This window comes from Aspergillus fijiensis (genome assembly GCF_003184825.1).
Source record: "Aspergillus fijiensis CBS 313.89 unplaced genomic scaffold BO72scaffold_10, whole genome shotgun sequence".
Classification (NCBI taxonomy): domain Eukaryota; kingdom Fungi; phylum Ascomycota; class Eurotiomycetes; order Eurotiales; family Aspergillaceae; genus Aspergillus; species Aspergillus fijiensis.
Genome location: NW_024468986.1, coordinates 668,644 through 694,245, shown reverse-complemented (window position 1 = coordinate 694,245; position 25,602 = coordinate 668,644). Strand labels below are relative to the sequence as shown.

Below are 25,602 nucleotides of genomic sequence, written 5' to 3'. Positions count from 1 at the left end.
AGAAGAAATTAGGCTATTATTTATGCATTGTTTGTAAGAACGACAACTGCGAGAATCAGGTGGCCTTGGAGAGGCGTGATAAAGAGTTCCGGTAGTGAAAGGACATTCGCCTGTAGTTCTTTCGCTACTCAAAGAACCCCTGCACTCTACACTTCCCTACTTTCGCAGCTTTGACTCATACTCTACGGAGACCATTTTATATAATGTTTGTTGAAAAGGCAGTGAAGCAAAAGACTGATACTGAGGTCTTTTATGCTATTAATGTGTGCAGTCACAATCAAGTTCATCTTCACAAGATCAAGAGTGCTCACCATCAAACGCATCCTTCAGGCCCTCTCTGGAGAGGCTGGTTACTCTTCACAGTTGTTTCCAGGTCATCAAAAGTAGTTTGTGTGCAGCAAGACCTGTGCATTGCAGGGGGTAAATGGAATATCTAGTTCAGAAGGTCAAATGATCCACGCAAAAACAACTCCCCCCGTTTGTTCTCCTCCCCCTGAATCTTCTTGCCGAAATATGTAGCTGAGCCTCCTCTATGATAAATTGTCTTGCCATGTCGTGTGGGAACAGCTGCTGCCCTCCGCGACTTAGGGAAAGAACCCCTCGCGGGCCAGGAACCAGATGACCATAGCGATGTAGGTCCAGGCAAACCAGATGAGTGCCAGCTCGAACCGATTCCCCCGACTCTGTAGCCAGATCATCATGTCAACATCGGAGATGCAGCTGTGGTGGAACATCTCGTGCAAGCCCTGTAGTGCACTAGATTGAGCAGTTAGGGTTTGTCGCTCGCCGATCCCAACCTCCGCAGCGAGGTAGTCATCCGACTGCCATTCCAGCATGTAGATCATGTAGCCGTACACGATGTGTTTTATCAGGAAGGTGGAAAGCACCGACAGGCAAACGCCAGACCAGACGCGATTGTGGAAGACGTCGCGGCGGAGCCAATGCTCTGTCGCGCCTCTGGTGAAGTGGATGAGGCCGAGGACAAGGACGACGAATGTTGCATCGGACATGATATCGAGGATGGCGTCAGTGGCAGAGGCTTGATAGTGAGATGATGGGGTGATGGAGGCAGAGTACTGGCCACTGGTAGAGTTGTTGTAGTGGTGAGGAAAGTTGGTGATGATTGAGATCTGGTCCAAAGATGTATTTCGACCGATAGTAGATATTGATGTAGAGATGTACGAACATCAACCCATGGCTTTTGTGTGGCTTAGTGAACTGGAAGATATCATTAAACATTTGTAAGAAAGAAACTCATATTGATATCTCCTTTTCACTGCTTTCTCTGCCGGGTTTCCTGTATCCAGCGGAGCTTTGACCTATCAGCAATCTGAAAATATTGATGGCGGTGATAGCCCTGTCGGTGACGTGGATGAGTGATGTACCCAACTACGTGAGGCTGTTCGAGCGAAGAAATATCAGAATGGCCGGGGCGGGCGGTGACCAGTCCATATCGAGACCATAAGGCCGCCAACAAGTCCTTTTCACTAAAAGTGAATAGCAGACTCTTCACTCTGTTGTTTCAGACGGTGAATACCGTCGAGGCTATCGAGTACGCCACAAACTGTTTTGGCTGGGCGGTATCAAAGCACAGTGACACTGCTTAACATGTCTACTATGATGCAATGTGCTATGCACTCTCTAGGCCTGTAGGAGACTTCTTCGAGAAATGCAGCCCCCTTGCCGGAGGCATCACGCGAATGCGCAAAAACTTGCTCTTCATCTAGGCTCAAGTGCAATTCTGCCTATCAACTACGTCTCCTGTATAGCGTGATAGAACACCGGATATTATGACTAAATAAATCGAAGATATTCTGATCCACTACCTACAACCCGACATGGTGAGACCGTTAGTAAGTCCGATCAATCCAATCCCCCCAAGTGGAACCCAACACTGTCGTCTTGGTCACAGCCGCCGAGATCGAACTCTCGTAGAGTCTGCTAGATGTGCTCGATCCATCACCCGAGTTGTTGTATTCATAGTACAGCGGAGTCGCTCCCTCCGCCATCGTGGTCCATCCCTTGGGGTTGATGATATCAGAAAGAACCGAGTTCTGGTAGATGACCCGAGCCAGCACTCGCCAAGGACGGCCCAAATAGACCGAATCGGTCAGGGACACTCCCGACGCGGCCTTGATGTTGCAGTTATCGAAGGCATACCAGCCATCGTCGGTGGAGGTTTCGCGAGAGGAGGCGGTGATGGCTCCCGCTCCGTTGGAGACGATATCGCATTCGCCGAACCAGACAGAGGCATCTCCGAAGATATAGTCCACGGCACCTATTTGTGTCAGCCATTGCGGATATGCCTGTGTCTTGGCTTTGGTGTATTCATACCCTCGATCAAACAGTTGGAGTAATACTGGGTGCCGGCTTTGACGTAAAGAGTGTCTTGGTATCCCGTGAACTGGCAGCCGTAAAAGCCCAGTTGATCCGCGTTGCCGACCAGTCTATATACAACAAAGTCAGAGTCAAGCGTCAAATCAAATCGAAGTCGAGAAGATAATACATACGCCACGGCTTGAGCGCCCTTTCCGTATCCATTGGCGACGTTGATGTTATACATCTTGAAGTTGTCGGAGACCACATTGACAGTGGCACTCTTGTCCAAGGACCCAGCGTCGGGCGAGGAGATGGTGTGGGTGATGGTGACGGCATTGTTCTTGTATGAGCCGGTGTCACTCGTCTGCCCGTACAGCGTCAAGGCTCCGGCATACTTGATGGTAAGCTGCTCAGAATAGGTGCCACTGGCAATATAGATACATGCTGCGGCAGTTGAGGAACCAAGAGCAGTTAGGGCTGCGCTAATGGTCGAGTAGGTTTGCCCCGAGCCGACACTCAGGCAGCCCGAGGGCGCGCTCGTGCGACTCGTCCGCTTCTCAAGGGATGACGCCGGAGCTGACAGCACTGGGGCAGTGAGCCCGATAAGGGCGACAAGAGCAGAGGAGAAATGCATGGGAGAAATGTGGGAAAGTCTTTCGTAGGGAAGCGCTGATCTTTCCACTGCTGATCCCGCAGTTGGCGGTTCTGGGCGCAGGCAGATATATAGGGTTCGGCCAAGGAGAAATGCGATCATGCAACGAAGGAGCCACTTCTGCAACCCTGGGAGTATTTTCCACCTCTCAATCCGTTGTTACCTTGCAAGTGCCAAGGCCGAGGCACGAGGTTTGATTCTGACTGGCGCGAGCTGAGGCTTGGTGGGAACAAGATTGGCATCGACAGTGCGGAGAGTCCGGAGGAATGCAGCCCAGACGAACAGGAAGATCCACATTTCCATGAATAGGATCAACTTCTCCAATAGCCTTCCGAGGCGCTCTGTTCAGACACTCGGCAGTTTGAGTTTGCAGAAACTGGAGTGCCCCTGACAATTACCGGTGTCCGTCACAGGAACAGGCTCAATTTAGCCGGGGTGGCAGCGGGAAGCTGAAACGCTGGATTGCCAAGGGCTCCTCTCGGCCCTGGCTAAATTGCCCCGCTTGTCACACTAGGGTCTTGGGTTCGTAGTCGAAGTAATGCATTGGATACTTTGCCAGGCACCTCCATAACATCCCTCTGACCTTCTACCTCCGATTTATCCGCAAGCGAGGCAGCGGAGTTGCCGCACGTGGCCCGGACCGTTGGAGACAGGAGCCCTAGCACCGCTTCAGTTTCTCCGTCCAGCCAGCCCCACTGTTGTTTCGCATTCACATGTCAAGCATGCAGTTCGTTGGAGGTAGTGCCCCGAGACGAGAGCCTGAAACAGGCATTACTGTTACCGCCGTCCGTGATGAAAATAGCACGCCGTGTCTCGCATTTCAGGTAAGGATCGTCCATCTGAGCTTCACTCTGCTATATATCTAGGCTTGCGAATGATTCAGCTCAGTAAACTCCATCAATAATCTCAAGTATCTTTTGTGCCTCTAGCCTTCAATATGGCACCACACTGGACGTCGTTGCTGCTAGCGGCCGTTGGCCTGGTTAGGGCTGCCCCCTCGCCCGTGCAACATAGTCCGGATGCTGTGCTTCGGCCTCGTGCGGTCTGCACTCCAACTGCAGGAGGCAGCTCTTCTATCGACGACGTCCCTGCTATCACCAAAGCGATTGCTAGCTGTGGTAACGGTGGCACTATCGTCATTCCTGAAGGCACCACCTATTACCTCAACAGCGTCCTCGACTTCGCTGGCTGCACGGGCTGTGACTTCCAGGTCGAGGGGTTGCTCAAATTCGCCAGTAACACCGACTACTGGGAGGGGCGCACTGCCATGATCAGCATCTCCAAGATCAACGGACTCAAGCTGCGGTCCCTGACGGGGTCGGGGGTCATCGACGGAAATGGCCAGGATGCGTGAGTCAACCCCCTCATACCTTTCAATCCTACCAGTACTGACTCTGCTCAACGTGTCAGTTGGGACGTCTTTGCCTCAGACAGTAGCTATGCCCGACCGACCCTCCTCTACATCACCGGCGGCAGCAACCTCGAGTTCTCCAACTTCCGTCAGAAGAATCCGCCCAACGTCTTCAACTCAGTCAAGGGGGGCGCGACCAACGTCGTCTTCTCCAAGCTGCGGATGGACGCAACCTCCAAGTCCGACAACGACCCCAAGAACACCGACGGGTTCGACATCGGCGAGAGCACCTACGTGACCATCGCGGACACGACGGTCAAGAACGACGACGACTGCGTGGCGTTCAAGCCGAGCTCGAACTATGTCACCGTCGACACGATCACCTGCACGGGCTCGCACGGGATCTCGGTGGGCTCGCTGGGCAAGTCCAGCAGCGACACCGTCAAGAACATCTACGTCACGGGGGCGACCATGATCAACTCGACCAAGGCCGCGGGGATCAAGACCTACCCGAGCGGCGGCAGCCATGGCGTGTCGACAGTGTCGAACGTGACGTTCAACGACTTCACCATCGACAACTCTGACTACGCGTTCCAGATCCAGAGCTGCTACGGCGAAGACGCTTCGTACTGCACCACATACCCCGGGAACGCGAAGCTGTCGGGCATCAAGGTCACCGGGTTCAGCGGCACCACGAGCTCGAAGTACGATCCCACCGTGGCCAACCTGAACTGCGGATCGGGGGGGACGTGCGATGTGACGATCAGCGGGTGGAGCGTCAAGGCTCCTTCGGGCAAGTCGCAGGTGTTGTGTGCCAACACCCCGTCGAGCTTGGGGGTGACTTGTACCTCTGGGGCTTCGGGCTAGACTCGGGGGAGGGGGTTGACTTTCTGCATTATCTACCCATGTATTCCATCAATTGAATTCCATTCCCCTTTCATCGCACATGCCGATAACATTCACCCGTATACTATGTACATAAGTCCCCATTACACGCGCCACCCATTCCCCGGCCATAAACCGCTCAATACCGCGGCACCGCCTCCTTCGGAATCTGCAATAGATCCCCCACCGGCCGGCCCTCCAACCAGGCATCCATGGCGGCGTACAAATCGAAGAACGCCCGATTATCCAAAGTGGGCAGATCGTTCAGAATCGGATGGCCCAGCCGCGACTGCGCGACAGCCAGATACTGGTAGCCGGGGGGATACTTGAGCAGCTCCGTGCGGTCGAACTGCGGGACGGTGCGTCCGTCGACGGGCACCACGCGGTCCTTCTCGTAGAACAGCTTGATATACACGACCTTCCACTCGCCCTCCTCTTTGAGACAGAAGTTGATGAAGCGGCAGTCGCACTCGACGTCGAAGGCCACCCCGTCCCAGCTGAAGCGCTGCGTGATCGTGGCCTTCATCTTGCCGACGGCGCGCTGGGTGGACGGGTTGAGGTCGACGAGGGTGCCGTTCTCGCGGTGCATGATGAAGTCGCCGTTGGCGCGGCCTTTAATCGACGTTTGGATGAAGTCGTCGATCGGGAGGCCGCCGCTCCATGCTTTTATTTTCTTGTCTTAGTACGAATCAGGGGTTGAGGGAGGGGGACGGGGAGGGGGACGGGACAGGAGTCGGTGGGGAAGAGACGCACTGGTGAAGACGAAGGCGCCCTCCTTGGCGAACAGGTGGCGGTAGTGGTTCCATTCGGAAGCGTCCCGATAGACCGGCCAGCCTTTGCACAGTTCTGAGACGCAGTATCGGTCGTTGATCTCAGATGGGGAGCCGTTGATATGGCTGTAGATCGTCGGCTGGGTCTCTTTCTCAGTGATATTGTAGACCATTTTTGCGGGGTGTATTCTCGTTTTTTTGTTTCAAATGAGATGGGCTATGGCTTTCGAAAAAATTCTTCTTCTCTATCTTATACTTCCTTTACTCTCGCTGGTCTGAACAATTGATCTGTGATGTCATATCCAGCCATTGCGTGGTGCTCCGAACAGTTCCGTCTTCGGGAAGGCCTTCGGCACTTGCGCCAAGATATCCACCTGGTGATGACATGTACGGAACCATTCTCAGCCGGAGACATCACCGCGTCATGAACCAAGCTTGTATTTGCAATGCTTAGAGTATATACATTTCTGCTCAGCTGCCAACACATTACACGTGACATCATTCATGGACAGAATATCCAATCCGCACCCTGGCCGACACCACCGGCTGAGCCTTCTTCCGCGACTCTCTCTCCCTCTCTCCAACTTAATTATGCATAGAACTCCGCCACCCAGGCCTTGATCTGAGAGACCTCGTTATTCACCACCTTCTTCACCCCTGCGTTGACCACGGAGTCCGAGATGTAGAGATCCGAGCAGTGGAAGCCGCCGGGGATGATCTGGACCGGCTCGCTGGGAGTGCTGGCCAGGGGGCCGCCCGGTCGGAAGGTCGACGAGACAGTGGCGTCCCTCCAGGGATCATATTGACTGGATCCATCGTTAGTTACGTTACAACTGTGCATCTTCTAGTGCTGGACCTACCCATTCGTCCAGATCAACCGCGTAGAGTTGCCGTTCAGGAACCATCCATCGGTCCAGGCGTTGAAGGTGCTAGCGCTCTTGCCCTTGGCGCTGCCGTACGTGAAGCCGTTGACCTCGGGGAAGTACAGCGCGCATTGTCGCTGCCAGTAGTCCGCGCTCACCAGACGGGGGATCAGCGTCGTCTCGCTCGAGGGGGCCCCACTGTATTCAGTCAGTTAACTTCGCGCTGGGGTAGCGGGGTAAAGGGGGTGCGTACTCCTGCCACCAGAAGAAGGGCTCGTTGCACAGGAACCATTGCCATTGGCGGTCGACGGCGTTGTCGACGGATGTGTCCGTAAAAAGGGGGCTGGTGGTGTTGTAAGTGTCGTAGCAGGCCACGCTGTACTCGTCGGACCAGTAGCCGTACGAAGCGCAGTCTGAGGTTCTCGGGTTAGCTGCGCGCTCGTCTCGTTGGCTTGGGTGACCTACAGCCGGGGAAGATTTCGTTCTTGAACCAGTTGGCATAGCCTGTGAGAGCCTTCTCTAGGCCGACTCCCTCCGCCCCGGGGGTGACGGCGGCACCGGCCTCCACGTTCTGGTACCGGTCAGCAACATCCTTAAACAAGCCAAGGTAATGCTGCAACATACCTCGACAGCATCGCAGAAAGCGAAGAAGCCCGAGTAGCCGGTCGCGAAGGTGTTGTCCTGCCAGAGGTAAGGCCCAACGGGCAGCACACTGCTATGGTCAGTACGCCGTGCACTCAACTCGCACGCAAGGAATGACATGAACGACGTACGCTGCGAAGTCATCGAAATGCTCGAGAGCCTCGAGGCCAAACAGCTTCTTCAATTCCGTCTGCTGAGCCTTGGTGCCAGACTTGCCGATTTTATCAACATGCTCGGCCACCAGCGAGACGTCCTTGCTGCAGTTCTTGGCCATGCCGTCCTGGATGGGTCGGAAGTATTGCCACTGTTTGGTCAGCTACGGTGCATCCTAGCCACGGCGCAGGTCTACTCACGAAATCATAGATCGACTCGACCGGAGCGCTGGTCGCGTGGTACGCCCAGAAAGTCCCAGGAGCCAGATGCTCGGTCCAGGCCGTCAGGGCTCCACTGTAAGAGCCACCGACGAGCACCCACGGCTGTAGCGGATCATCAACAGGTGTCATCCAGACCATCAAGCAGCCAGGCCACTTACCACGTGGGGTGCATTGCTGCTAGTGCTGTTGCGCGCGAACCCCAGTTTCACATTTTCCGCAAAGTAGGTCAGATCGAGGACGGATTGCTCCAGGGTGAGGTACTGGAGGGTCTCGGCGGTGAGGTTGGTGTACGGAGAGGAACCACCCCAGTAGCGGTCTATCCACGTTAGTCGGACAGTACACGTGGTCGGACCACAACCAACTCACGCTCGACCAGAACCACCGCACCCTGCAGCTGCTGCGCATAGACACCCGTCAGGGTGGAATTGGTCAGGTAGCCCTGATACCCGTCGGCCGAGACCTCGCCGGGGGTGAACAGGACAACCGGAGAGCCCGGGCCACCCCAGTACTGGGCGCTGTACCAGTAACGCTGGGAGAAGGTACCCTTGGACGGATCACTGTGGTCGATCAACTGCTCGAACGTGCTTTCTACCACAGACGATTCACTCGCTTGGCTTGTGGCAGCGATCGGGCGTGGAGCAAGACGGGGAGGCCGAACAGCTGCCGCGAGTGATGCCCACAGAGCCGTCACGGCCACAAGACTGACAGGGGAACAGAACCGCATGATCGCAGTGTCCGAAATCCGGGAGCACGAGCGATTGAGGAAGGGAAGAGTCGCACGATCGGCCTGTGCAAAAGTCGTTGGGGGGGCTGCGAGCAATTTATGAATGCGTCGAGGGGTCTGTTCGTCGCCCCAGCAAGAAATGAACCGGTCATGGCGCGCACAATGCAACCCTGTGCCACGCTCTGGCCGGGAAGATTGCGCACTGGGTGGTGGTATCTGCAGGTGAATTGGCGAGGGCGCCGGTTGACGGTCGATGCAGCGAGGCGGATCTCCTCGCCTTCCTCCGTCGGACAGCGTCGGGCCCGCGCCCGTGGTGGAGCCGGGTTGCACACATCGTCGAGAACCGGTGTGCCAGCTTATACCGGAAGGGGCATTAGGCTCACCTTTTGGGGGGGTAAGTCTGCAGGAACGGGCTTTGCCGGTCGCGCAACTTGCAGGGTTAGGGCGAGAAGAAAGAGGGGGTGGGTGAGCGTTAGGGCGGTGGTTCGGCACGTCTAGATAACTGGCAATCTATTTGTTTATCGGTCCAATTTGCACTCTTATCGGTCCAGCACGCAATGCAATCTGCAGGGGCGGGGTAGATTCATTCCACATCCATTTATTCTCGCAGTGGCGTTCTGTGCATGGATATTGATACTCTTGTTGCTCCTTGTTGAGGTCTGAATCTCTTCCACGCATGCCCCTAATGCTGGTGAGGTGAGGGCTGCGGCGGTCACTTGACCGGGCTCTCCCTTGCCGCTTTCTCTCAACGTGACCTGAACACAGTGCTTTAAGCCATGTCAACTCTGCTTTTTTTTTTCTTGTATTCGTTATGGGAGTGAGAAGAAGTTTCGGCGGTTTTCCTATAATTGTCAACGTTCTGCACGAGAGAAGGATTGGAGGATACAGACACGGGAAGGAGCCAGAATGCCGTAGTTCGGCAGAGCTTATGTACAACATCCGTGCGGTCGACATCCAAATTCGAGGAGAATATTTCTTGCCAACTTGGCATGGCACCATGCTCGACCTGAACGATTGTATTGCTGCAATGTAGTGCCGGTTGCACACAAGTAACAAATTGTTTCGTGGTTTTCCTGGAAAACATATATATCCGAACATGAGCTGGGGAGGCCGAACCGAGTCCGGTATGTGAGCTGTACTCCATGGGTCTCATGTCGAGAAAGTGCTTTCGGAGACGTCGCTGGCGCATGCTCACGTGTGCTTGCCTCTATTAAGCGGTGGTTTCAGTGTCCTTCCAGGTTGTTTGATCACTTTGTACTCATACTATGTGGGGACGGAAAGCGCCGGGCGAGAAGGCGGCGGAGTACGGCAAAATGCAGCGAGCAGCGTCACATGACAGTAAGCCACCTGACTGACTGGCTGAAAGTGGCTAGTCCCTCTCCAGACGCTGGGCGTGACCAGCTGCGCCATGATCTGATGTCAAGCCTTATCAACTATCACAAACATCGCATGGCACGGTCCCTGCTTCGACTGGTGATGAGAAACAGAACACCAATGTCATCAAGTCTTCAACCCCGATGACATGACTCCCCCGCAGGCCTGCTATACCTGCCGATATCGGCGCATTCAATGCGACCAGGCGGCCAGACCCTGCGGAAAATGCAAGAAGGCGGGGGTGGAATGCCTGGACAAGAGACCCATCCGATGGGTCAAGGGCATCTCCATCCGAGGCAAGCGAAAAGGCTTGTCTCTCAGCAACTCTGATGCAGGCCCTTCGACCGGATCGGCCATCATCCCTTTCGTCGTACGCCCCAGACCCCCTGGTTCAGCCATAGATTATGTACGCAAGATAGGTAAGATCACGGTGGATGGGTTCGCCCGCCCTCTAGGGAAACCGAGGGTCTGAGAACTAACCAGTGCGTGACCACCAGCGCCTCTCACGATGTCGTCCGAGCTCGGAGATCCTTCAGTCGCCTGCTTAGACTCAACTTCGAAATATTACTTAAGCTACTGTAGGTAAAATCTCCACTTCGCTTGCGTGCATTTCTCTCATCACCAATTCACAGACGAGGATTGCATATGCAGCCTCTTCATCGTCTACGATAGCAGTAGTAACCCATTTCGCAAACTCATGTCGCTAGCCTTGAGTGACACCACTCTGATGAAGGCTGCTCTCGCTCTGGCGGCGCGCCACAGAGCGAATCTGGGCTATTCGTTCCAACGGTACGACGAAGAAAGGCCTCCCACTGACCTCAATGTGCATCAGGATGCCCTGGGATACAAACATCGCGCAATCAAAGCAATCTCGAATGCACTAAGTGATCCTGTCTTATGTACCCAAGACAGCACCGTGGCCAGCGTGTTTTTGTTGATCTTCCTCGACCTACTGGAGTCTGGAAGCGATCGGTGGAATTTCCATCTGGAGGGTGCGAAGAAGCTGATCAGTTTCAGCCAGCATCAAGCCCACGAGCCTGGGGAGACGGTGAAGCTCATCCGAGATTTTATCAATAGCCAGATATACCTGTGAGTCACTACCGTCGACATCCTCAGTACCCACAACTGATGTTGGCAGCATTGAGACGCTTGGCGCGACCTTCGTGCGTCCCAATCTGTTACCGGACTCGAACCCGTTAGAGCAAGCGCACGTGGTGTCCAAGGAAACGGAGGCCGTAGAACAATCGTTCCTTGGCTGCCCAGACTACCTGTTGATTGCCATTCGATGCATTTCGCTCTCTCGCGACTCAATCCACGACCCCTGCGACCAGGAGACATTGGAGTACCATCAGTACAACGTGGCATCGGTCGTCCAAATGGTGACGGAGTTCGATTGCCGGGCTTGGGCTGTTAATCTGCCGCAGTCTGATCGCACCAAAGAGAATGCGATAAATGATCTTTGCATGTTAGCTGCATCCTACAAGTTGGGGGCTCAGATCTACGGGCAGCGCGTTCTCGACGCGTTATGCCACACGACCACTTCAGCAACCGATCTTCTGACCCAGTTGATCCAGTCCATCGAAGCGCTCTGCGCCAGCGACAATCTCCTCAAATGCGCACTCTGGCCGATCTGTATTGCAGGCTTGGAGTGCCACCAGGCCAGGGAAAGAGATTTTTTGATTCAGTCGCTCGAGCAATTCTGGGACAAAACGAAATGCGTCAACGTGATCAACGCAGCCAAGATCTTGCAAGGACATTGGCAGCGCAGTGGCCGTCAAGCACAGAACTCCTCGCCGTGGGTCATTGACATTGGGCTGTCCGGGCGTGATTGGCTTCTGATTTAACCTGTGGCTCGTGCAGGTTAAGTTGTGGCTGGGAAGCTCAGGTTGGAATGGGGCTAACCTGTTTCGGGAGCCGTGGATGTGGCGGGGCCCGGGCGAAAGAGGCCTTTCCGCATACGGAAAGTGAGGGGAGTGGGGCCTTTTGTCATCCGCCACACCATCACCATCAGATCCATATAAGATGCTTCATGTCGAGATCTTCACACGAGGAGGTCTTTAACCTGACCGACCACTTCCAGATCGCTCCCTTACATTGTCCAACATGGCTCCAGGTCAAGCTCATCCTGCGACACTGGCACTTCATGCCGACGACCCTCTGCATCTGGTGACCGACGTCGCTCCCCCGATTCATCTTTCGACCACCTTTCGCTTCCCAGACAACCCCGATGACCTGATTCCGTCTGTAGACCCTGTTGTATGTGGCTACCTGTGGCTCCTGGGGTTCATATAACGCGGCTAACTTCCCCAGGACGAGTTCACCGGCAAGAACTACGTCTATTCCCGCGAATTCGCGCCCAATGCAACCCGCTTCGAATCCATCCTGACGAGTCTGATTGGGGGACATGCCGTGAGCTACGCCACCGGCCTCGCGGCTCTCACCGCAGCGCTGACTCTGTTGAATCCTCGACGCATTGCTGTGGGACAAGGCTACCACGGCAGCCATGAAGTCATCGCCGTGATCTCCCGCCTTTCGGGGCTGCAGAAACTCGAATTAGACTGCCCTGCTGAGAGCTTGGAGAAAGGCGACGTCGTTCTTCTGGAGACGCCGATCAACCCTTTAGGCACGGCCTTTAGCATTGAAGCATATGCCAAGAAGGCGCACTCCCGCGGCGCATACCTGATTGTCGACAGCACATTTGCGCCACCCGGCTTGCAGGATCCCTTCCAGTGGGGGGCCGACCTCGTTCTGCACTCGGGATCCAAGTATTTTGGCGGACACAGTGACATGCTGTGTGGTGTGCTCGCCACCAAGGACAGCAGGTGGAAGAAGCAGCTTATCGAGGATCGGCTGGCCGTGGGCAACGTGATCGGAAACCTGGAGGCCTGGTTGGGGGTGAGGAGTCTACGGACTCTGGAGGTCCGCGTGCAGCGCGCAAGCCAGACCTGCGGCAAGCTGGTCTCCTGGCTGGATCAGGCCATGAAGTCCGCCAACCCCGCGCCCGGCAGCGAAGAGAACGTAGTGCAGTCCGTGGTGGGCACAATATACCATGCGAGCCTGCAGGACGAGCCATGGCTGCAGAAACAAATGCCTAACGGGTTCGGCCCGGTCTTCGCGATTGTGCTCAATCAGGAGGATTTTGCGCGTAGCCTGCCCAGCAAGCTGAGCTTCTTCCAGCATGCGACCAGTCTAGGTGGTGTGGAGTCGCTGATCGAGTGGCGCGCGCTTTCTGATTGTCGCGTGGATCGGAAATTGCTGCGGATCAGTGTTGGTCTGGAGCACTGGCAGGACCTGAAGAACGATTTGCTGCAAGCTTTCAAGGTGTTGATCAATGCACAAATCTAGCTGGATAGTTCTTTTCTGGTGCTGTGGAGAAAATTCACCATTAGTCGCATGTTCTTTGAGTTTATAGGGTCAGGTTAGGGATTTAATCACTTTGTTCATCACTGCCTTCCCTTCTGCATTTCAAGCTCTCGTGCAAAGCGCCCGCGTATACCATCGGAACCAGGGCTCTTGGAGACATGGCTGAATCGCGAGAAATAGGTGTAACGCCTCCATTGAGTTTGAGATTTTGACGGCGGCCCTGCGGCCTTGGTGGCCAGGCTGCAAACCTCGGTGGCCTCAGCTAGTTCCTCCAGGATAGCCCGACGTAGTCAGAATCAAGCATCTTCCGCCTCTCTCACGAGTTCAATCACAATTGAGGGAGTTGGTGAGTGGCGCTTTCCTGCCAAGACCTTGTCCGCCTGGATGGAAGATGGGCGAGGCCGGGCCTCCAGCAGAGAATGCCACCTGTAGTGATTTCCCACTTGATATCCATAGCGATTAACTTGACACAAACGGATTTTTCTCGACGGCTATGTGGAGTCGGCTTTTCTTGCTATACTACTAGAGAAACACAAGAATGCCATTCGCAATTCTATGCGCCGTCATCCTCGTCGTCCCCGTCAATTGCGTCAACCCCATCATATCCCGATCTCTTCACTGCCATCTGGTGTCGTTTACAAACTGCGTTCTGGAAGCCATGAAGTGCGCGCTCCGCGCTACATCGTCGTCACTCTCCTCCTCAGCATCCAGGCTCCGGATGTACTCGTAGTTTCGGGACACCAGCTGCATCAGAAAGGTCGGTCGCCACCCCTCCTCGATCACTCGGGAGTTACATGCTCTCCACAGGGCTCGAAGGTGCGGTGGCAGCGTCATCGTTGGGGGATAGGCCGGTTCTATCATCGGCACGAGCAGAGTGATCCACTCGACGAGGATCTGGCCCCCCTGGGCTCCCGGCACTCCCCCATATGTCCGGAGCAGGCAGTCCAGCAGCGCCGCGGTCAGCACGTTCGGCTTCAGCGTGCGCACTGGCCACAGCCCGCGCCAGTACCCGCTGCCTCGGTCCTCATGGCGCGGAGGCACGGTGTTCGGATCGCTTGAAAGCATGTACGGCACCAGGGGCCCGGGTGGGCCTAGGAGCCCCGGGATCATCGCTCTGTTCACATCGGGGATGATGCGGGACTTGTTGTAGAGCAAAAGGCAGGTGTCATGCCCATTGCGCGCGGAAGTGTGCAGATGAGCGTCGAACCGCAGCCGCACGCCCGGGGTGCCGAGAAGGTAGCGACAGTCCGGTCTGAGCATGCACTGAAAGAAGCCGCCAGACCCTAGGACCTGAAAAGCCCGCCACAGATCGGCATCGTCGACAATGAAGCAACATTCATCGTCAGGTAGGTGTGGGTGGCGGTTCAGGTCGCGGCCTCCGGCCAGTCGCACAGCCAACCGGCCCCAAAGTAGGTAAGGGATGGGGCCGGAATTGTCCAGGGTGTGAGCTGCCATCGCTGCGATGTCTGCGGCTGTTGGATTGAGGTCACGCAACGACTCCATAGGGACGACCGTGTCGATGGGGTGGAAATGAAATATCGCTGTGGCTCTTGGAGCGGGATAATATTCGACAGTTACCTGCTCAGCTAGCCAGAGTACCCAGCCGTGGAGGATCGATAGTCCAGATGAGCAGGTGAACCTTGACGGGGATTTTCAAAGGTGAAAACAACCCAGTGGTTTTGCGCCGAACATGAACGAGTTTGGCCAGGAAGGAAGTCCCTTCTTTTTGCAGGAGGCCATCCTTCCTACTAGGTAGTAGGTACTGTACCTGGTAGGCACTCAGGGTCAGGGCCCGTCACACTCACCAACTGGATGAAATTCAAAGGGAATAGAGAATATACTACCAGTACTCTCAAGCATGGCGCCCGCGACATCGTGTACAGTACGCAAGCGTCTTCCAGTGAGAATGGAAAGACAAACAGCCAATCATCAGCTTTGGCGCGGACTCTCCAGGCTCGGCTCCACTGCGCCATTTCTCCACTGCACCATTTCTCCCATTCTCCAATTCGCCACTGGGCATCTCCCCATACCTACCGTTATCTCAATGAACTTCCTGTTCGAGGGCCAGCCTGGGCGACCACCCAAGCGAAGGGGCCGTATTGCGCATTCGTGTGACGCGTGTTTCACTCGCAAGGTATTGCACCCTTATGCAGCGCGCTGGTTCCTGAGCAGAGCTAATGGCTAATGGCTGTCACCCAGATCAAGTGCAATGCCGCAAGCCCGCGGTGCGACTGGTGTTCCCATCAAAACCTTCCATGTACCTTCGATAGAAACAAGCAGTACGCTTAAATACCACATCTGCCCAACGACCCATCGCTTACTCAGGCACAGAAAGAATCTCACCAATCCACCGGAGCGGAAGATCCACCCAAGCCCAAGCCCCGCGCAACCATACCAACCGTATGCGCCCACGTTCACCCAAGACCTGCATTTCGCCGGTCGCCATCTGGGGAATATCTGCACTTTCGATGGGGTGCCATTTTTTTCTGCCAGCGGGCGCGAATGGATCGCCGCCTGCACGGGAGACCAATTCCGCTTCCATCAGCCAGCAACTGAGTCAACCCTGGCGCAGCAACCACCCACCCCGGTGGCAAGCGCAGCTGAGCTCCCTCTACCCGACCTCCAATTTCTCTGCAGCGAGCTCAGACACTATCAAGCATCCGCTTTTGCACTGTTCTTCCCGGTCATTGATGCATGCCTCTTCGAGAGCACGATCAAGGCGGCGTACAGCCGGGAATACTCGGCCGCGTCCCCCGGGGTGAACAGCGCACGCGCGTGCATCTTCGCCTTCCTCGCGTTGACCTCGCTGACGGTGCATGGGCCGAAGGGCTATCCACTCCGATACAGTGACCAATATTTCGAAGCCGCGCAACGGCTTTTGCCTGCTGTCTTGGGCGAGCCTGTGTCCGTGGACGGGCTGCAGACCGTTTTGTTACTGGTACGCCTCATCCACTACGCCCACCGAGTCCCCACGAACTAACCTCAAACAAGTGTCTCTGCTGCCAAGGTCTCGCAGGGAACCTCTATCTAGTCGACCACTTCCTCTCAACCGCCGCGCGATTCATCTACTACCTGAAAGGCAACACATCCCCACACACTGCCACCGCCCCCGCATCACCGATCGACCATCACATCCGGGAACTCTTCTGGGTCATCTACGTCTGCGACAAGGGCCTGACGATGGTGACTGGCCTCCCGCCACGCCTCGAAGACAGCCACTGCGATCTGACCCTCTCACCGAACACTCAACCACCCCAGATCTGCGGTGACCCCTGCCCCGGAAGCTACCTGCACACCTACGCCCGTCTCGCCGTCCTCCAATCCCGCATCTACCGCGACCTCTACTCCCCGTCCGCCCTCGGCCAATCCGACGCAGACCTGCTGCGCACGATCCGCGACTGCGACCACGCCCTGGAAGCATGGAAGGCGACCCTGCCACCCGTGAACCAGCCCTCGCTCGCAGCGGGCCGACGCACCCCGCCGCACCGCGACATGCGGTTCTCGATCTTCCACGTGCAGTACCACCACTGCATGGTGCTGATCCACCAGCCGAGCAGCCGGTGTGCCGCGTGGACCCGGAACCAGGATACGCGGGGCACGAGCTCGAGCCTGGCGATCTCCGTCGCGGCCAGTCGGGCGCTGCTGGAGGAGTTCCTCGAGTCGCGGCTGGAGTTGGGGCCGGAGAATCTCCTGTATGTCTTGATTTTCCGTCCTCTGGTTGGAAGGCGTGGGTGCGACAGTACTAATGAGTCAAAGGTTCTCGTTGTCCTATTTCATCCAGGCTGCGATCGTGCTTTTCTGCCATGTGCTCTCGCAGCCGCTGCACGCCGATAGTCAGGCGGTCTTGGGGCTGATGGGGCGGATCGCGGAGCTGATTCACCGGTCGGCGTACCAGCAGCATCCCCGCTGCTATATCATGCGGATCGAGACGGCCAGGGGTAATATTCTGGAGTTGAGGCGGCTAGCGGAGTGTGCCATTGTCAAGGCGAGGGGGGAGGTGAGCACCACGTAGTCGCGGTGATTGGGTGGAGCGGAAGTTGTTTTCTATTCCTGTACATGAAGGATAGGTTTCGAGATGTTTTGTATGTGTACACATTAGCTATTATTGCGAGGTGATTATATCTATCATGAGGCGAAAGAGCCTCGCCGATGCAGTTCCCAACCTATGCATCTAAGCTCCCTGTTGGAGGACGAGTGCGCCGTTAGCAACTACTGCTCGACATTCTGGTACCCCCGCCGTCCCCATTCGCTCTGCCGCCACTGCTTCTTGTATGTATCCATTTCGGTCGACTGGACTGGGCTCCGGGGGCTTTCAGCCAGCGCCCGCTCCAGCCGCCCCTGACGCCGTTGCCGTATGCAGTAGAGCACGAACGCCGCCACGGCCGCCGCGGCGACAACCGCGGCGGCGCAGTACACCCCGACATGAGCCGCTGTCGGTAGATCCGCCCACTTCTGCGCCAGAGTCTTTTGAGGGGTCTTGTTGATCTCCGCTTTCGCCGTCGAGTTCCCACTACGCTCACCCGTTAGGCTACTCCCACTCACCCAAGCAGAACAAGCAGTCACTCACCTAACCACCTTGATACTCTCGTACGACCCCGAGTGATCCGTATACTGATACTCCCTCCCGGTATGAAAGTCCTGCACGCGGATGCGCTGCACCGCCATGGTGAACGGCAGATCATCCCAGTCCACCAGGCCGCCGGCCCACTCGATATTGCCGAGCGACTCGGACGGGATGCCGGCGGGCCACACGCTCACCTTGACACGACAGGGCGTCTGCGGGTAATTGCGGCCGTACAGTGTCAGCGGCTCGGAGTAGTTGACGGTGCGCACGAGCCGGCCGTCGATCCACCACTCGAGCCGCTCGCGGTCCCACTACGAGGTGTAGTTGTGGAACTGGGAGTCGGCGTGCGCGACGGCATGGATCCCGCCGCGGTCGCTGGTGGTGGTGTTGCCCTTGCCGAAGAAGTCCGACTGCACCGCGCTGGTGTTGTAGCCCACCCACTCCCAGTCGATCTCGTCGAGGTCGTCCGACTGCAGTATCACGCTGCTGATAACCCCGGGCCCCGCCGCCATCTTGACGTGCGCCTCCATCACCCCGAAGAAGATGTAGAAGTTCGACTGCAGCAGCGTCGAGCCGTTGACGCTGCGGATCGAAAAGTTCGCCCCCTCCGCGGTGTACTCCGGCGTGCCGGTCGTCATGTTCCACAGGGTGCTGTCCAGCGTGCGGTTGAACCACCAGGTGTGTGCCGTGCCGAGGGCCGCGTCGGCCGGGCAGGTTTGGTTCAGCGGGTTGCAGTCGGTTTCGTCTGCCCGGGTGAGGGTGGCGAGGATGAAGAGGAGGGGAAGGAGGAGCATGGTGGCGGGTCGGAATCAAGGCCCTCTGTAGGCGCAGTGCACGTGTGTTTGGCTTTCATGTTGGTGTGAGAAAGGTGGAGGGGTCGAGGAATATAAAGCCCGGCGCAGATCCTGGTGGTGAGTCTCGATGGCAAAAGGGGCGAAAAGGCGAAAAGCGACAGCCAACCGGCTGCGTAGAGTAAGACACTGGGGGAAAGGGTCCACCGGGATTCTATTTCAAGATATCCTCATCTCGGTGGTGAAGTGTGTGGATATGGAGTGCATCGCTTATGGATTGTCGCTTCGATGTTCTTCTGGTTGGGTGTTGGCCAGTGACATCTTGCATCAGAACCGCCGCGCTGGCGTCGAGCATTGCTCCTTGAAAATCCAAATGCAGTACTCAGATAACTGGACTTCCTTTGAGTTGGGAGAATTTGTATGATAGGAGATTATGGAGTAGATCAGGAAGCAATTGTCGATCTATGGAATTCTCCGACGCCTTACCAGGACTGGCATGGTAGAGGTGAGTAAGCGGACAAAAAAAGCGCTAGCCTGGACTGGCATGGTGTGGATTGTGGATGCAAACACGGCAAACTCGCGCAGCCGAGATGGCGGTGAGGGAAGGCAGGAGCGTCTCCGAGGAAATGACGGCATCGTCTCAACCCTTTGACTTTCTCCTCTCCTCTCCCAAGGTGATCACTCGTTATCACTCGATAGACTGGCCCCCACCTGCTCCACCTGTTGTCCACGGTATCAATTTCCTCTCCCTCACTTTCTCCTTCCTCTCTCCTCTCCTCCTTCTTCCCTCCACGCAATTCAATCAACAGCCTGTTTGACTGACTGATACTCCCTCTCAAGATGCGTCTCCATCTCTCCGGTCTCTCGCGACGAGCCTTGAAACCGTACGTTGCCGAATTTCTCGGCACCGCCCTCATCATCGTGATCGGTGACGGCGTCGTGGCGCAAGCCCTGCTCTCCGACTACCAGTATGGCACCTGGCTCTCCATCAACCTGGCCTGGGCGGCCGCCGTCTGTCTCTCCGGCTACATCGCCGACCCGAGTCCCGCCAGCAATCCCGCCATTTCCCTCGTCATGGCCTTCGTCCGCCCGCAGCCCGAACAGTGGAAGAAGTTGCCCGGGAAGCTGCTGGCCCAGTTCCTGGGAGGCTTCGTGGGCGCGGCCATTGTCTACATTAACTATCGGTCGGCCATCCTCGACTGGGACCCGGAATATACAATCCCGGGGGGGTCGATTTTGAGCCCGCGGGGCCACCACTCGGCCGGCATCTTCTCCACTTATCCCTCCAGCTTCTTCTCCTCCAATTGGGAGGCGGTCTTCTCGGAAGTCCTCGGATCGGCCGTGCTCATGTTCGGCTCGCTGAGCGTCTCGGACCCGGCCAACGCCCACCGCTTCCACTCCCCCCAGTTCTCCATGTTTGTGCTTCTGCTCGCCATTGGAGCCGCGTTGGGCTGGCAGACTGGCTACGTAGGTGCCCTCACGATTTGATCTGTGTGTAGGATGCTAACCGCGATGGCGTCTCCTAGGCGATCAATCCCGCACGCGACTTTGGCCCGCGCCTCTTCTCGGCCATCCTCTACGGTCGCGAGGTCTTCACCGCCGCCAATTACTATTTTGTTGTGCCCTTGTTCGCTCCCGTCGTCGGCTGCTTCGTGGGAGCCACGGTCTACGATTCGCTGCTGTATGAGGGGGATGGATCGCGCATTGCGGACGCGCTGGACAAGGCCGAGGACGTGGATGGAGAGCTGCGCCTGCACTAGTGACCGGGATATCGATGATTCCCATGCTTTATGAGCGGACTGGAATATCGATGATTGCCATGTTTTATCATGAATGACCACGACAATGAACCCACGGATCGTCTGGACGACCGAGGCACGAAGACTACCTGGATGACGGGAAACGATAGACTGGATCTGGATAGACGATGGGCCATACGGAGTAGATGGTAGATGATTATCCTAGAATACGGTTATTATAGACACAAATGACACAAATGAGTCAAAACGAACCGGGTTCTGCGTTGGATAGAGACCTACAACCCGCCAAGATTCGGTGATTGTCTCCGGTCGGCTTCCGCGATAAGAGCGGGATCAGGTCCATGCGCCAGCTCTTTCGCCGGTGACTCACCTTCGACTTAGAAAAACCCTGCGTGTTGTCAACGACATTCAATTGACTCGACGATCACAACCGCAATCAATCTACCCCCGCCAACCAAACGGTAACTATTGCAGGACCGTTATCCCAACGCCGCTGATCAAGCCCTGCTAGTCCCCACTCATAGCGCGCGGCCCATGGCGTCCAACCCGTACACGCTGTACTACGCACCAGGCACGGCCAGTCTGTGCGTGCACTGGATGCTGATCGAGGCCAACCTGCCCTTCGACGCGATTCCCGTCGACTTCACCACGGGCGCCCAGCACACCGAGGCCTACCGCCGACTGAACCCGACCGGGCGCGTCCCCACGCTGATCGTGGACGGCGAGGCGCACGGGGAAAGCACGGCCCTGCTGATGCTGCTGGCGGAGCGCCACCCCGACCGCGGGCTGATGCCGGCCGTGGAGCAGGCCGCGACGCGCCCGCAGTGGCTGCAGACGATGATCTACCTGGCCAACACGGTGCTGCCCGCGATGCGCGACTGGTTCTATGCCGACACGGACGGCCCGGCCGAGGGGGCGGCCGCGGTGCGTGCCCTGGCGCGCCGACGGATCGAGGGGGCCTGGGAATCACTGGACGCGCGCCTGGCCGATTCGGCGGGCTCGCGCGGATCGCCTTTATCGCACAAACCTCCAGGTTATCTCGTCGGGGAGAGCCTGACGACGGCGGACTTCCTGGCCGTGATGCTGATGCGCTGGGCGCGCGACATGCCCCGACCGGCGACGAGCTGGCCGCATCTGGCCTCGTACGTGGATCGCCTCACGGCCTTGCCTTCCTGGAAGGAGGTCTGTCGTCGCGAGGGTTTGTCCGATTGGCCCCCGGCCAGGGGTCGGTGATAGTGATAGTGACGGTGACGGTGACGGACTGGGGATGTACCCGTAATGAGGAGCAAGTGAGCTATCCAGGTCAGGAACGCATCTATCCAGCTTAGTGGGTGTTGCTATTATACTCCGAATACCACCGTGCTTCCCATGCGCCCATGCGCCTTGAGGGGATTGAAGTCTCTGCAAACCTGTAACACGAATTATAATACGGCTGCGTATAGGTGGAGATTGATTGACATGATTGATGGATTGATTGATTGATTGTGGAGGCAGAAGTGATGGATCGAATCGCACGGGCCGGGGGTTTGAGGAAGAAGACCCAATGACTTCACCATCGGCGCCGTCACGATCCCCAGCAATCCTGGATGGACTACGGAAGTATAGTTCCAGCCGTTATAGGCCTCCAATTGCCTGATTGGGCATGATTGACAGGGCTAGTCTTAGGGGATGCCTTGACGAAGCCCCTGTCCAATGTGGTACGGGAGGCCCGACCGACCACTTCGGCACATCAGCCCCGATTATCAGAACTGCACTGCGCCGCCAATTTCCCTTAGCAGAGGTAATACAGGGCCCTACGGACGATCTGCCGGGTCTAGTACGGATTGGATCCCGTCGTGAATTCTGGGTGTCGGGTGTCTCGACTCTGCTGTTAAACTCTGACGGGCCCTCGACCCTTGGTTCGGCCGAAGGAAACCTCCTGCCGCATGAGGCTGTCAGTGGTGGACACATCACAAAGATGGGTCGTGCAGCATCAAGATCTCCACTTTACTCCAGTGCTTGCTGCTGGTTGGGGCGCGCAGTGACAGGTGCCGTTCACAGGTGCATGCGTCGTCCACTCAAACGGTGACCGTTTCACCTGCTCAACCTTAAGGCTCGGTCGCAAAAATTGGGCGAGGGCCCCCCCTTCCGCCCCGTGCAGCCCGCCAGGGATTCGATGGCTCACATCAGTGGAGTCGGCTTAATCTAAGTCTTGCCTGTGGTCGCAATCCCTCTTCTAGATTTTTGACTTAGGATGCTTCCCCGTTGATCCGCGGGTTTCCCCTGCAGTGGCGGTTGGGGTTTGAGGGTATCTAAATGGCGCCATGTCCGCATTGCTGTTCCGGACAGACAGGGCTGGTACACTCTGTCTGTCTTTGCGGGACATTGACATTAACATTGACTTCCTTGTCAATATTATTTTCTTTCCTTTGTCGAAGTTCACTCAGCCAGACTGAGTCTCCCTAACCGCCATGCCTGGAGGGCTGAATCCGCCGTTGTCGGTGATCGAGTCCTGGCCAGCACCCAACACTGTCAATCCCGACTCGCATGGCCCGGCAGCCATTGTGGTCGCTGCCGTCTTCGGAGGGATCGCAATCGTCACGGTGGTGGTGCGGCTGTACGCACGGTGTCTTATTCAGCACACGGGCGGCATCGATGATATCCTGATTGCGCTGGCTCTGGTATGTGACGTCGCGACGTCCTCATTCTCGGCTCAAAGCTGACCACTACCAATTCCAGCTACCGACCCTCGGCCTCATCATCTCTGTCCCGATTGGTAAGCACCACCCTCCCATTCTTTGGAGACAATCGGCTGACTGCGAATCCCACAGCCAGCGAAGTCTACGGCGAGAAACACCACACGTGGGACAACAGCGTCACGAACCTGATCGGCGAGCGCAAGGTGGCGGCGGCGTCGGAGCTGTTCTACGTGCTGGCGTCGGGGTTGATCAAGACCTCGGTGCTGCTGTTCTACCGGCGCATGAGCCAGCGGACGGTGTCGCCGCGGTTCCGCGCGCTGATCTGGGTCAGCATCGGGTCGGTGGTGGCGTACAGCGTGGCGTTCGTGCTGGCGCTGTTCCTCTCGTGCCGGCCGCTGCGCGCCTTCTGGCGCCAGGTCGACCCGGCCTGGGCCCTGACGCACCACTACCGCTGCTACGACGAGGGCGCGCACCTGATCGCGGCGACCTCGATCAGCCTCGCGCAGGACCTGCTGGCCACGACCCTGCCGGCCGTGTTCTGCATCCGGCTGCACATGCGCCGCCGCCAGAAGGTCGCCCTCACCGCCGTCTTCTCCGTCGGGTACCTCACGGCCGTCGTCGCGGGGATTCGGATCTACTTCCTGTGGCGCATGTTCTACGCCTCGTACGACGGGTCCTGGATGGCCTGGTACTGCTGGGTGCTGGCCCTGCTGGAGGTGGCCCTGGCGGCAACCTCGGCCAGCCTGCCGGCCGTCAAGGTGTTCTTCCGCTGGTACCAGGTGCCGTCGAGCCTGGCGGGGAAGCTGCGCTCGTTGAAGCTGAGCCACAGCCATAGCCACAGTACGCGGACGCCGACGGGGCAGTCTGGTTCGCACGGGGGGCATAATCGGGAGCGGACGCGTGGTCGGCAGTCCGGCGATACGGATCAGTATCTGGTGACCATGGAGACTGCCTCTGGGGATGAGCATCCCAGAATGGTGGAGTTGGAGGCGTTATCGTCGCCGTCCGGGGAGGGAGAGGAGCGAGAGCGGGAGTTGAGCAAGGGGGCGGCGGAGAAGAGCTGCCCGTGCGGCGGTAGAGACGACATTGTTTGATTGGATTTGTATATACTAGCAATAAAACAGTTTGTGAGCGATGAAGCGTGCAGTATTGGTATTTAAGAGGAATACAAACGATCAACGACAAGTAAGGCTAGGCCCAACCGCGCGAGGGCGTTACTTTTCCCGCGGCGCGGGCCTCGGCAGTGGGGATCGCAACGAGATCCTGTTGGTGATTCAGCATGCGATCGCGCATTCAACCGCCTAAACGGGTTAACTTACCCGGTCGGCACCGCATTCTATGGGCCCGGGTGGCCGTGCAAATGGCGACATTGGCTGGCCGGAGTGCATGTCCCCGCACGAGGGGATGGGGGAATGCTGCTGCAGGCATTTTCTGCATCTTCTGAGGGGAACCTGGGCTATATAACCGCTGTCAATAGTCTGGCGCGCTCGTCGGCAATGTTGTTTCCTCTCATTTCCCATCTCTGACTTACCTCTGTTTCTCTCATCCCCTCACACACAACACTCCATCCACCACCACCTCACGAACAAAATGGCCATTTTACTCCACCCCCTCCTCGCCAAACCCATCCAAAAGGGCAACCCCAACTTCTCCGGCGGAACCCTCAAATGCCACTGCACCAGCAACCCGGTCACCGTCACCGTGACTAGCAACGTCGCCCACAACCACGCGTGCGGCTGCTCGAAATGCTGGAAACCGGGCGGCGCCCTGTTCTCGGTCGTGGGCGTCGTGCCCCGGGAGAAGGTGTCGGTGTCCTCGCACGCCGAGAAACTGGCCATCGTGGACGAGGCGGCCGTCATCCAGCGCCACGCCTGCACGGCCTGCGGGGTGCATATGTTCGGGCGCATCGAGAAGGACCACCCCTTCAAGGGGCTGGACTTTGTGCATGTGGAGCTGTCGGACGAGAAGGGGTGGCAGGAGGTGCAGTTTGCCGGGTTCGTGTCGAGTATCATCGAGCAGGGGTTTCCGCCCCAGAAAATGGAGCACGTGAGGGGTCGGTTGCGCGCGTTGGGGCTGGAGACGTTTGATGTGCTGGCGCCTGCGTTGATGGATGCTATTGCGGCGTGGACGGCGGAGAGGGAGGGGAAGTTGAGGGCTTCGCTTTAGATCACTCTGGGGTGTCTGCGGGTGGATCGTTGGTTTCTGGGCAATGTATCTTTGTGAGAATGTTAGCGAGGGACTTTGAGGAGTGTGTTGGGTTTGAATGGCAATGCTAGCGCCCGGCTGACAGCATGGCGATGAGGAATTCGCGATGGGTTTGCTGTTGTGAACTAGCCATCTTTTGTGGTAAACTTGCGCTGTAGATGTCAGGACGTGACGGTTGAAAGAAAGTCTATGGTGGTTGGTTTGGGATATGACGACAGGAATTTAGATTCTTACCCTCATGGATGCTGTTTATGAATCAGTGGACGTAGAGCGGGAGGGCAAACTGT

General features: G+C 57.0%; 13 protein-coding genes across 13 annotated transcripts; 8 read left to right on the top strand and 5 right to left on the bottom strand.

Moving 5' to 3' along the window:
- Positions 1–584: 584 nt before the first annotated feature.
- On the bottom strand, positions 585–1,010 carry BO72DRAFT_456526 (uncharacterized protein; the record flags this gene model as incomplete). Its single annotated transcript, XM_040946281.1, has 1 exon — positions 585–1,010. The coding sequence occupies one exon, from the start codon at positions 1,008–1,010 to the stop codon at positions 585–587; it is 426 nt and encodes a 141-aa protein (XP_040804295.1).
- Positions 1,011–1,850: 840 nt separating this feature from the next.
- pmeA (putative pectin methylesterase) lies at positions 1,851–2,953 on the bottom strand (the record flags this gene model as incomplete). The annotated part of the gene is made up of 3 exons (XM_040949107.1): positions 1,851–2,278; positions 2,335–2,447; positions 2,511–2,953. The coding sequence occupies 3 exons, from the start codon at positions 2,951–2,953 to the stop codon at positions 1,851–1,853; spliced, it is 984 nt and encodes a 327-aa protein (XP_040804294.1).
- A 955-nt stretch (positions 2,954–3,908) lies between these two features.
- On the top strand, positions 3,909–5,189 carry BO72DRAFT_503255 (putative extracellular exo-polygalacturonase; the record flags this gene model as incomplete). Its single annotated transcript, XM_040949106.1, has 2 exons — positions 3,909–4,321; positions 4,382–5,189. The coding sequence occupies 2 exons, from the start codon at positions 3,909–3,911 to the stop codon at positions 5,187–5,189; spliced, it is 1,221 nt and encodes a 406-aa protein (XP_040804293.1).
- Positions 5,190–5,254: 65 nt separating this feature from the next.
- Positions 5,255–6,185, bottom strand: BO72DRAFT_525498 (nuclear transport factor 2 family protein). Its single transcript, XM_040949960.1, has 2 exons — positions 5,961–6,185; positions 5,255–5,870 (listed from the first exon to the last, which is right to left on the bottom strand). Exons 1-2 carry the CDS (start codon positions 6,148–6,150, stop codon positions 5,347–5,349), a joined length of 714 nt encoding a protein of 237 aa, XP_040804292.1. The 5' UTR covers positions 6,151–6,185; the 3' UTR covers positions 5,255–5,346.
- A 381-nt stretch (positions 6,186–6,566) lies between these two features.
- Positions 6,567–8,580, bottom strand: BO72DRAFT_371554 (putative serine peptidase; the record flags this gene model as incomplete). Its single annotated transcript, XM_040941009.1, has 9 exons — positions 6,567–6,783; positions 6,838–7,038; positions 7,094–7,253; positions 7,306–7,411; positions 7,465–7,552; positions 7,614–7,786; positions 7,836–7,958; positions 8,015–8,172; positions 8,223–8,580. 9 exons carry the CDS (start codon positions 8,578–8,580, stop codon positions 6,567–6,569), a joined length of 1,584 nt encoding a protein of 527 aa, XP_040804291.1.
- Positions 8,581–10,102: 1,522 nt separating this feature from the next.
- Positions 10,103–11,798, top strand: BO72DRAFT_493625 (Zn(II)2Cys6 transcription factor; the record flags this gene model as incomplete). The annotated part of the gene is made up of 4 exons (XM_040948396.1): positions 10,103–10,373; positions 10,452–10,532; positions 10,587–11,043; positions 11,093–11,798. 4 exons carry the CDS (start codon positions 10,103–10,105, stop codon positions 11,796–11,798), a joined length of 1,515 nt encoding a protein of 504 aa, XP_040804290.1.
- Positions 11,799–11,928: 130 nt separating this feature from the next.
- On the top strand, positions 11,929–13,616 carry BO72DRAFT_14527 (putative transsulfuration enzyme family protein). The gene is made up of 2 exons (XM_040939191.1): positions 11,929–12,210; positions 12,265–13,616. The coding sequence occupies exons 1-2, from the start codon at positions 12,058–12,060 to the stop codon at positions 13,297–13,299; spliced, it is 1,188 nt and encodes a 395-aa protein (XP_040804289.1). The 5' UTR covers positions 11,929–12,057; the 3' UTR covers positions 13,300–13,616.
- A 1,720-nt stretch (positions 13,617–15,336) lies between these two features.
- On the top strand, positions 15,337–17,465 carry BO72DRAFT_445610 (uncharacterized protein). Its single transcript, XM_040944097.1, has 5 exons — positions 15,337–15,451; positions 15,517–15,596; positions 15,649–16,255; positions 16,309–17,009; positions 17,074–17,465. Exons 1-5 carry the CDS (start codon positions 15,362–15,364, stop codon positions 17,327–17,329), a joined length of 1,734 nt encoding a protein of 577 aa, XP_040804288.1. The 5' UTR covers positions 15,337–15,361; the 3' UTR covers positions 17,330–17,465.
- Positions 17,466–17,526: 61 nt separating this feature from the next.
- On the bottom strand, positions 17,527–18,745 carry BO72DRAFT_525492 (glycoside hydrolase family 16 protein; the record flags this gene model as incomplete). Its single annotated transcript, XM_040949959.1, has 3 exons — positions 18,235–18,745; positions 17,885–18,192; positions 17,527–17,827 (listed from the first exon to the last, which is right to left on the bottom strand). Exons 1-3 carry the CDS (start codon positions 18,673–18,675, stop codon positions 17,527–17,529), a joined length of 1,050 nt encoding a protein of 349 aa, XP_040804287.1. The 5' UTR covers positions 18,676–18,745.
- A 590-nt stretch (positions 18,746–19,335) lies between these two features.
- BO72DRAFT_475570 (MIP aquaporin) lies at positions 19,336–20,664 on the top strand. The gene is made up of 3 exons (XM_040947333.1): positions 19,336–19,404; positions 19,513–20,139; positions 20,199–20,664. Exons 2-3 carry the CDS (start codon positions 19,513–19,515, stop codon positions 20,430–20,432), a joined length of 861 nt encoding a protein of 286 aa, XP_040804286.1. The 5' UTR covers positions 19,336–19,404; the 3' UTR covers positions 20,433–20,664.
- A 15-nt stretch (positions 20,665–20,679) lies between these two features.
- BO72DRAFT_14421 (glutathione S-transferase family protein) lies at positions 20,680–21,870 on the top strand. The gene has a single exon (XM_040939185.1). The coding sequence runs from the start codon at positions 20,967–20,969 to the stop codon at positions 21,663–21,665; it is 699 nt and encodes a 232-aa protein (XP_040804285.1). The 5' UTR covers positions 20,680–20,966; the 3' UTR covers positions 21,666–21,870.
- A 1,012-nt stretch (positions 21,871–22,882) lies between these two features.
- Positions 22,883–24,204, top strand: BO72DRAFT_493618 (uncharacterized protein; the record flags this gene model as incomplete). Its single annotated transcript, XM_040948395.1, has 3 exons — positions 22,883–23,092; positions 23,151–23,187; positions 23,243–24,204. 3 exons carry the CDS (start codon positions 22,883–22,885, stop codon positions 24,202–24,204), a joined length of 1,209 nt encoding a protein of 402 aa, XP_040804284.1.
- Positions 24,205–24,586: 382 nt separating this feature from the next.
- BO72DRAFT_445607 (S-(hydroxymethyl)glutathione synthase) lies at positions 24,587–25,555 on the top strand. The gene has a single exon (XM_040944096.1). It carries the CDS (start codon positions 24,701–24,703, stop codon positions 25,274–25,276), a length of 576 nt encoding a protein of 191 aa, XP_040804283.1. The 5' UTR covers positions 24,587–24,700; the 3' UTR covers positions 25,277–25,555.
- The last annotated feature ends 47 nt before the right edge of the window (positions 25,556–25,602 follow it).

What these genes read in the sequence shown, in the direction of transcription:
- BO72DRAFT_525498 (XM_040949960.1), bottom strand. Translation starts at nt 6,150, where the DNA reads ATGGTCTACAATATCACTGAGAAAGAGACCCAGCCGACGATCTACAGC. An exon ending in GGGCGCCTTCGTCTTCACCA is followed by an intron (nt 5,871 to 5,960) that starts GTGCGTCTCTTC and finishes AGAAAATAAAAG; the next exon opens with CATGGAGCGGCGGCCTCCCG.
- BO72DRAFT_14527 (XM_040939191.1), top strand. Translation starts at nt 12,058, where the DNA reads ATGGCTCCAGGTCAAGCTCATCCTGCGACACTGGCACTTCATGCCGAC. An exon ending in TTCCGTCTGTAGACCCTGTT is followed by an intron (nt 12,211 to 12,264) that starts GTATGTGGCTAC and finishes TAACTTCCCCAG; the next exon opens with GACGAGTTCACCGGCAAGAA.
- BO72DRAFT_445610 (XM_040944097.1), top strand. Translation starts at nt 15,362, where the DNA reads ATGAACTTCCTGTTCGAGGGCCAGCCTGGGCGACCACCCAAGCGAAGG. An exon ending in ACCTTCGATAGAAACAAGCA is followed by an intron (nt 15,597 to 15,648) that starts GTACGCTTAAAT and finishes ACTCAGGCACAG; the next exon opens with AAAGAATCTCACCAATCCAC. An exon ending in TTGGGGCCGGAGAATCTCCT is followed by an intron (nt 17,010 to 17,073) that starts GTATGTCTTGAT and finishes AATGAGTCAAAG; the next exon opens with GTTCTCGTTGTCCTATTTCA.
- BO72DRAFT_475570 (XM_040947333.1), top strand. Translation starts at nt 19,513, where the DNA reads ATGCGTCTCCATCTCTCCGGTCTCTCGCGACGAGCCTTGAAACCGTAC. An exon ending in TGGGCTGGCAGACTGGCTAC is followed by an intron (nt 20,140 to 20,198) that starts GTAGGTGCCCTC and finishes GGCGTCTCCTAG; the next exon opens with GCGATCAATCCCGCACGCGA.
- BO72DRAFT_14421 (XM_040939185.1), top strand. Translation starts at nt 20,967, where the DNA reads ATGGCGTCCAACCCGTACACGCTGTACTACGCACCAGGCACGGCCAGT.
- BO72DRAFT_445607 (XM_040944096.1), top strand. Translation starts at nt 24,701, where the DNA reads ATGGCCATTTTACTCCACCCCCTCCTCGCCAAACCCATCCAAAAGGGC.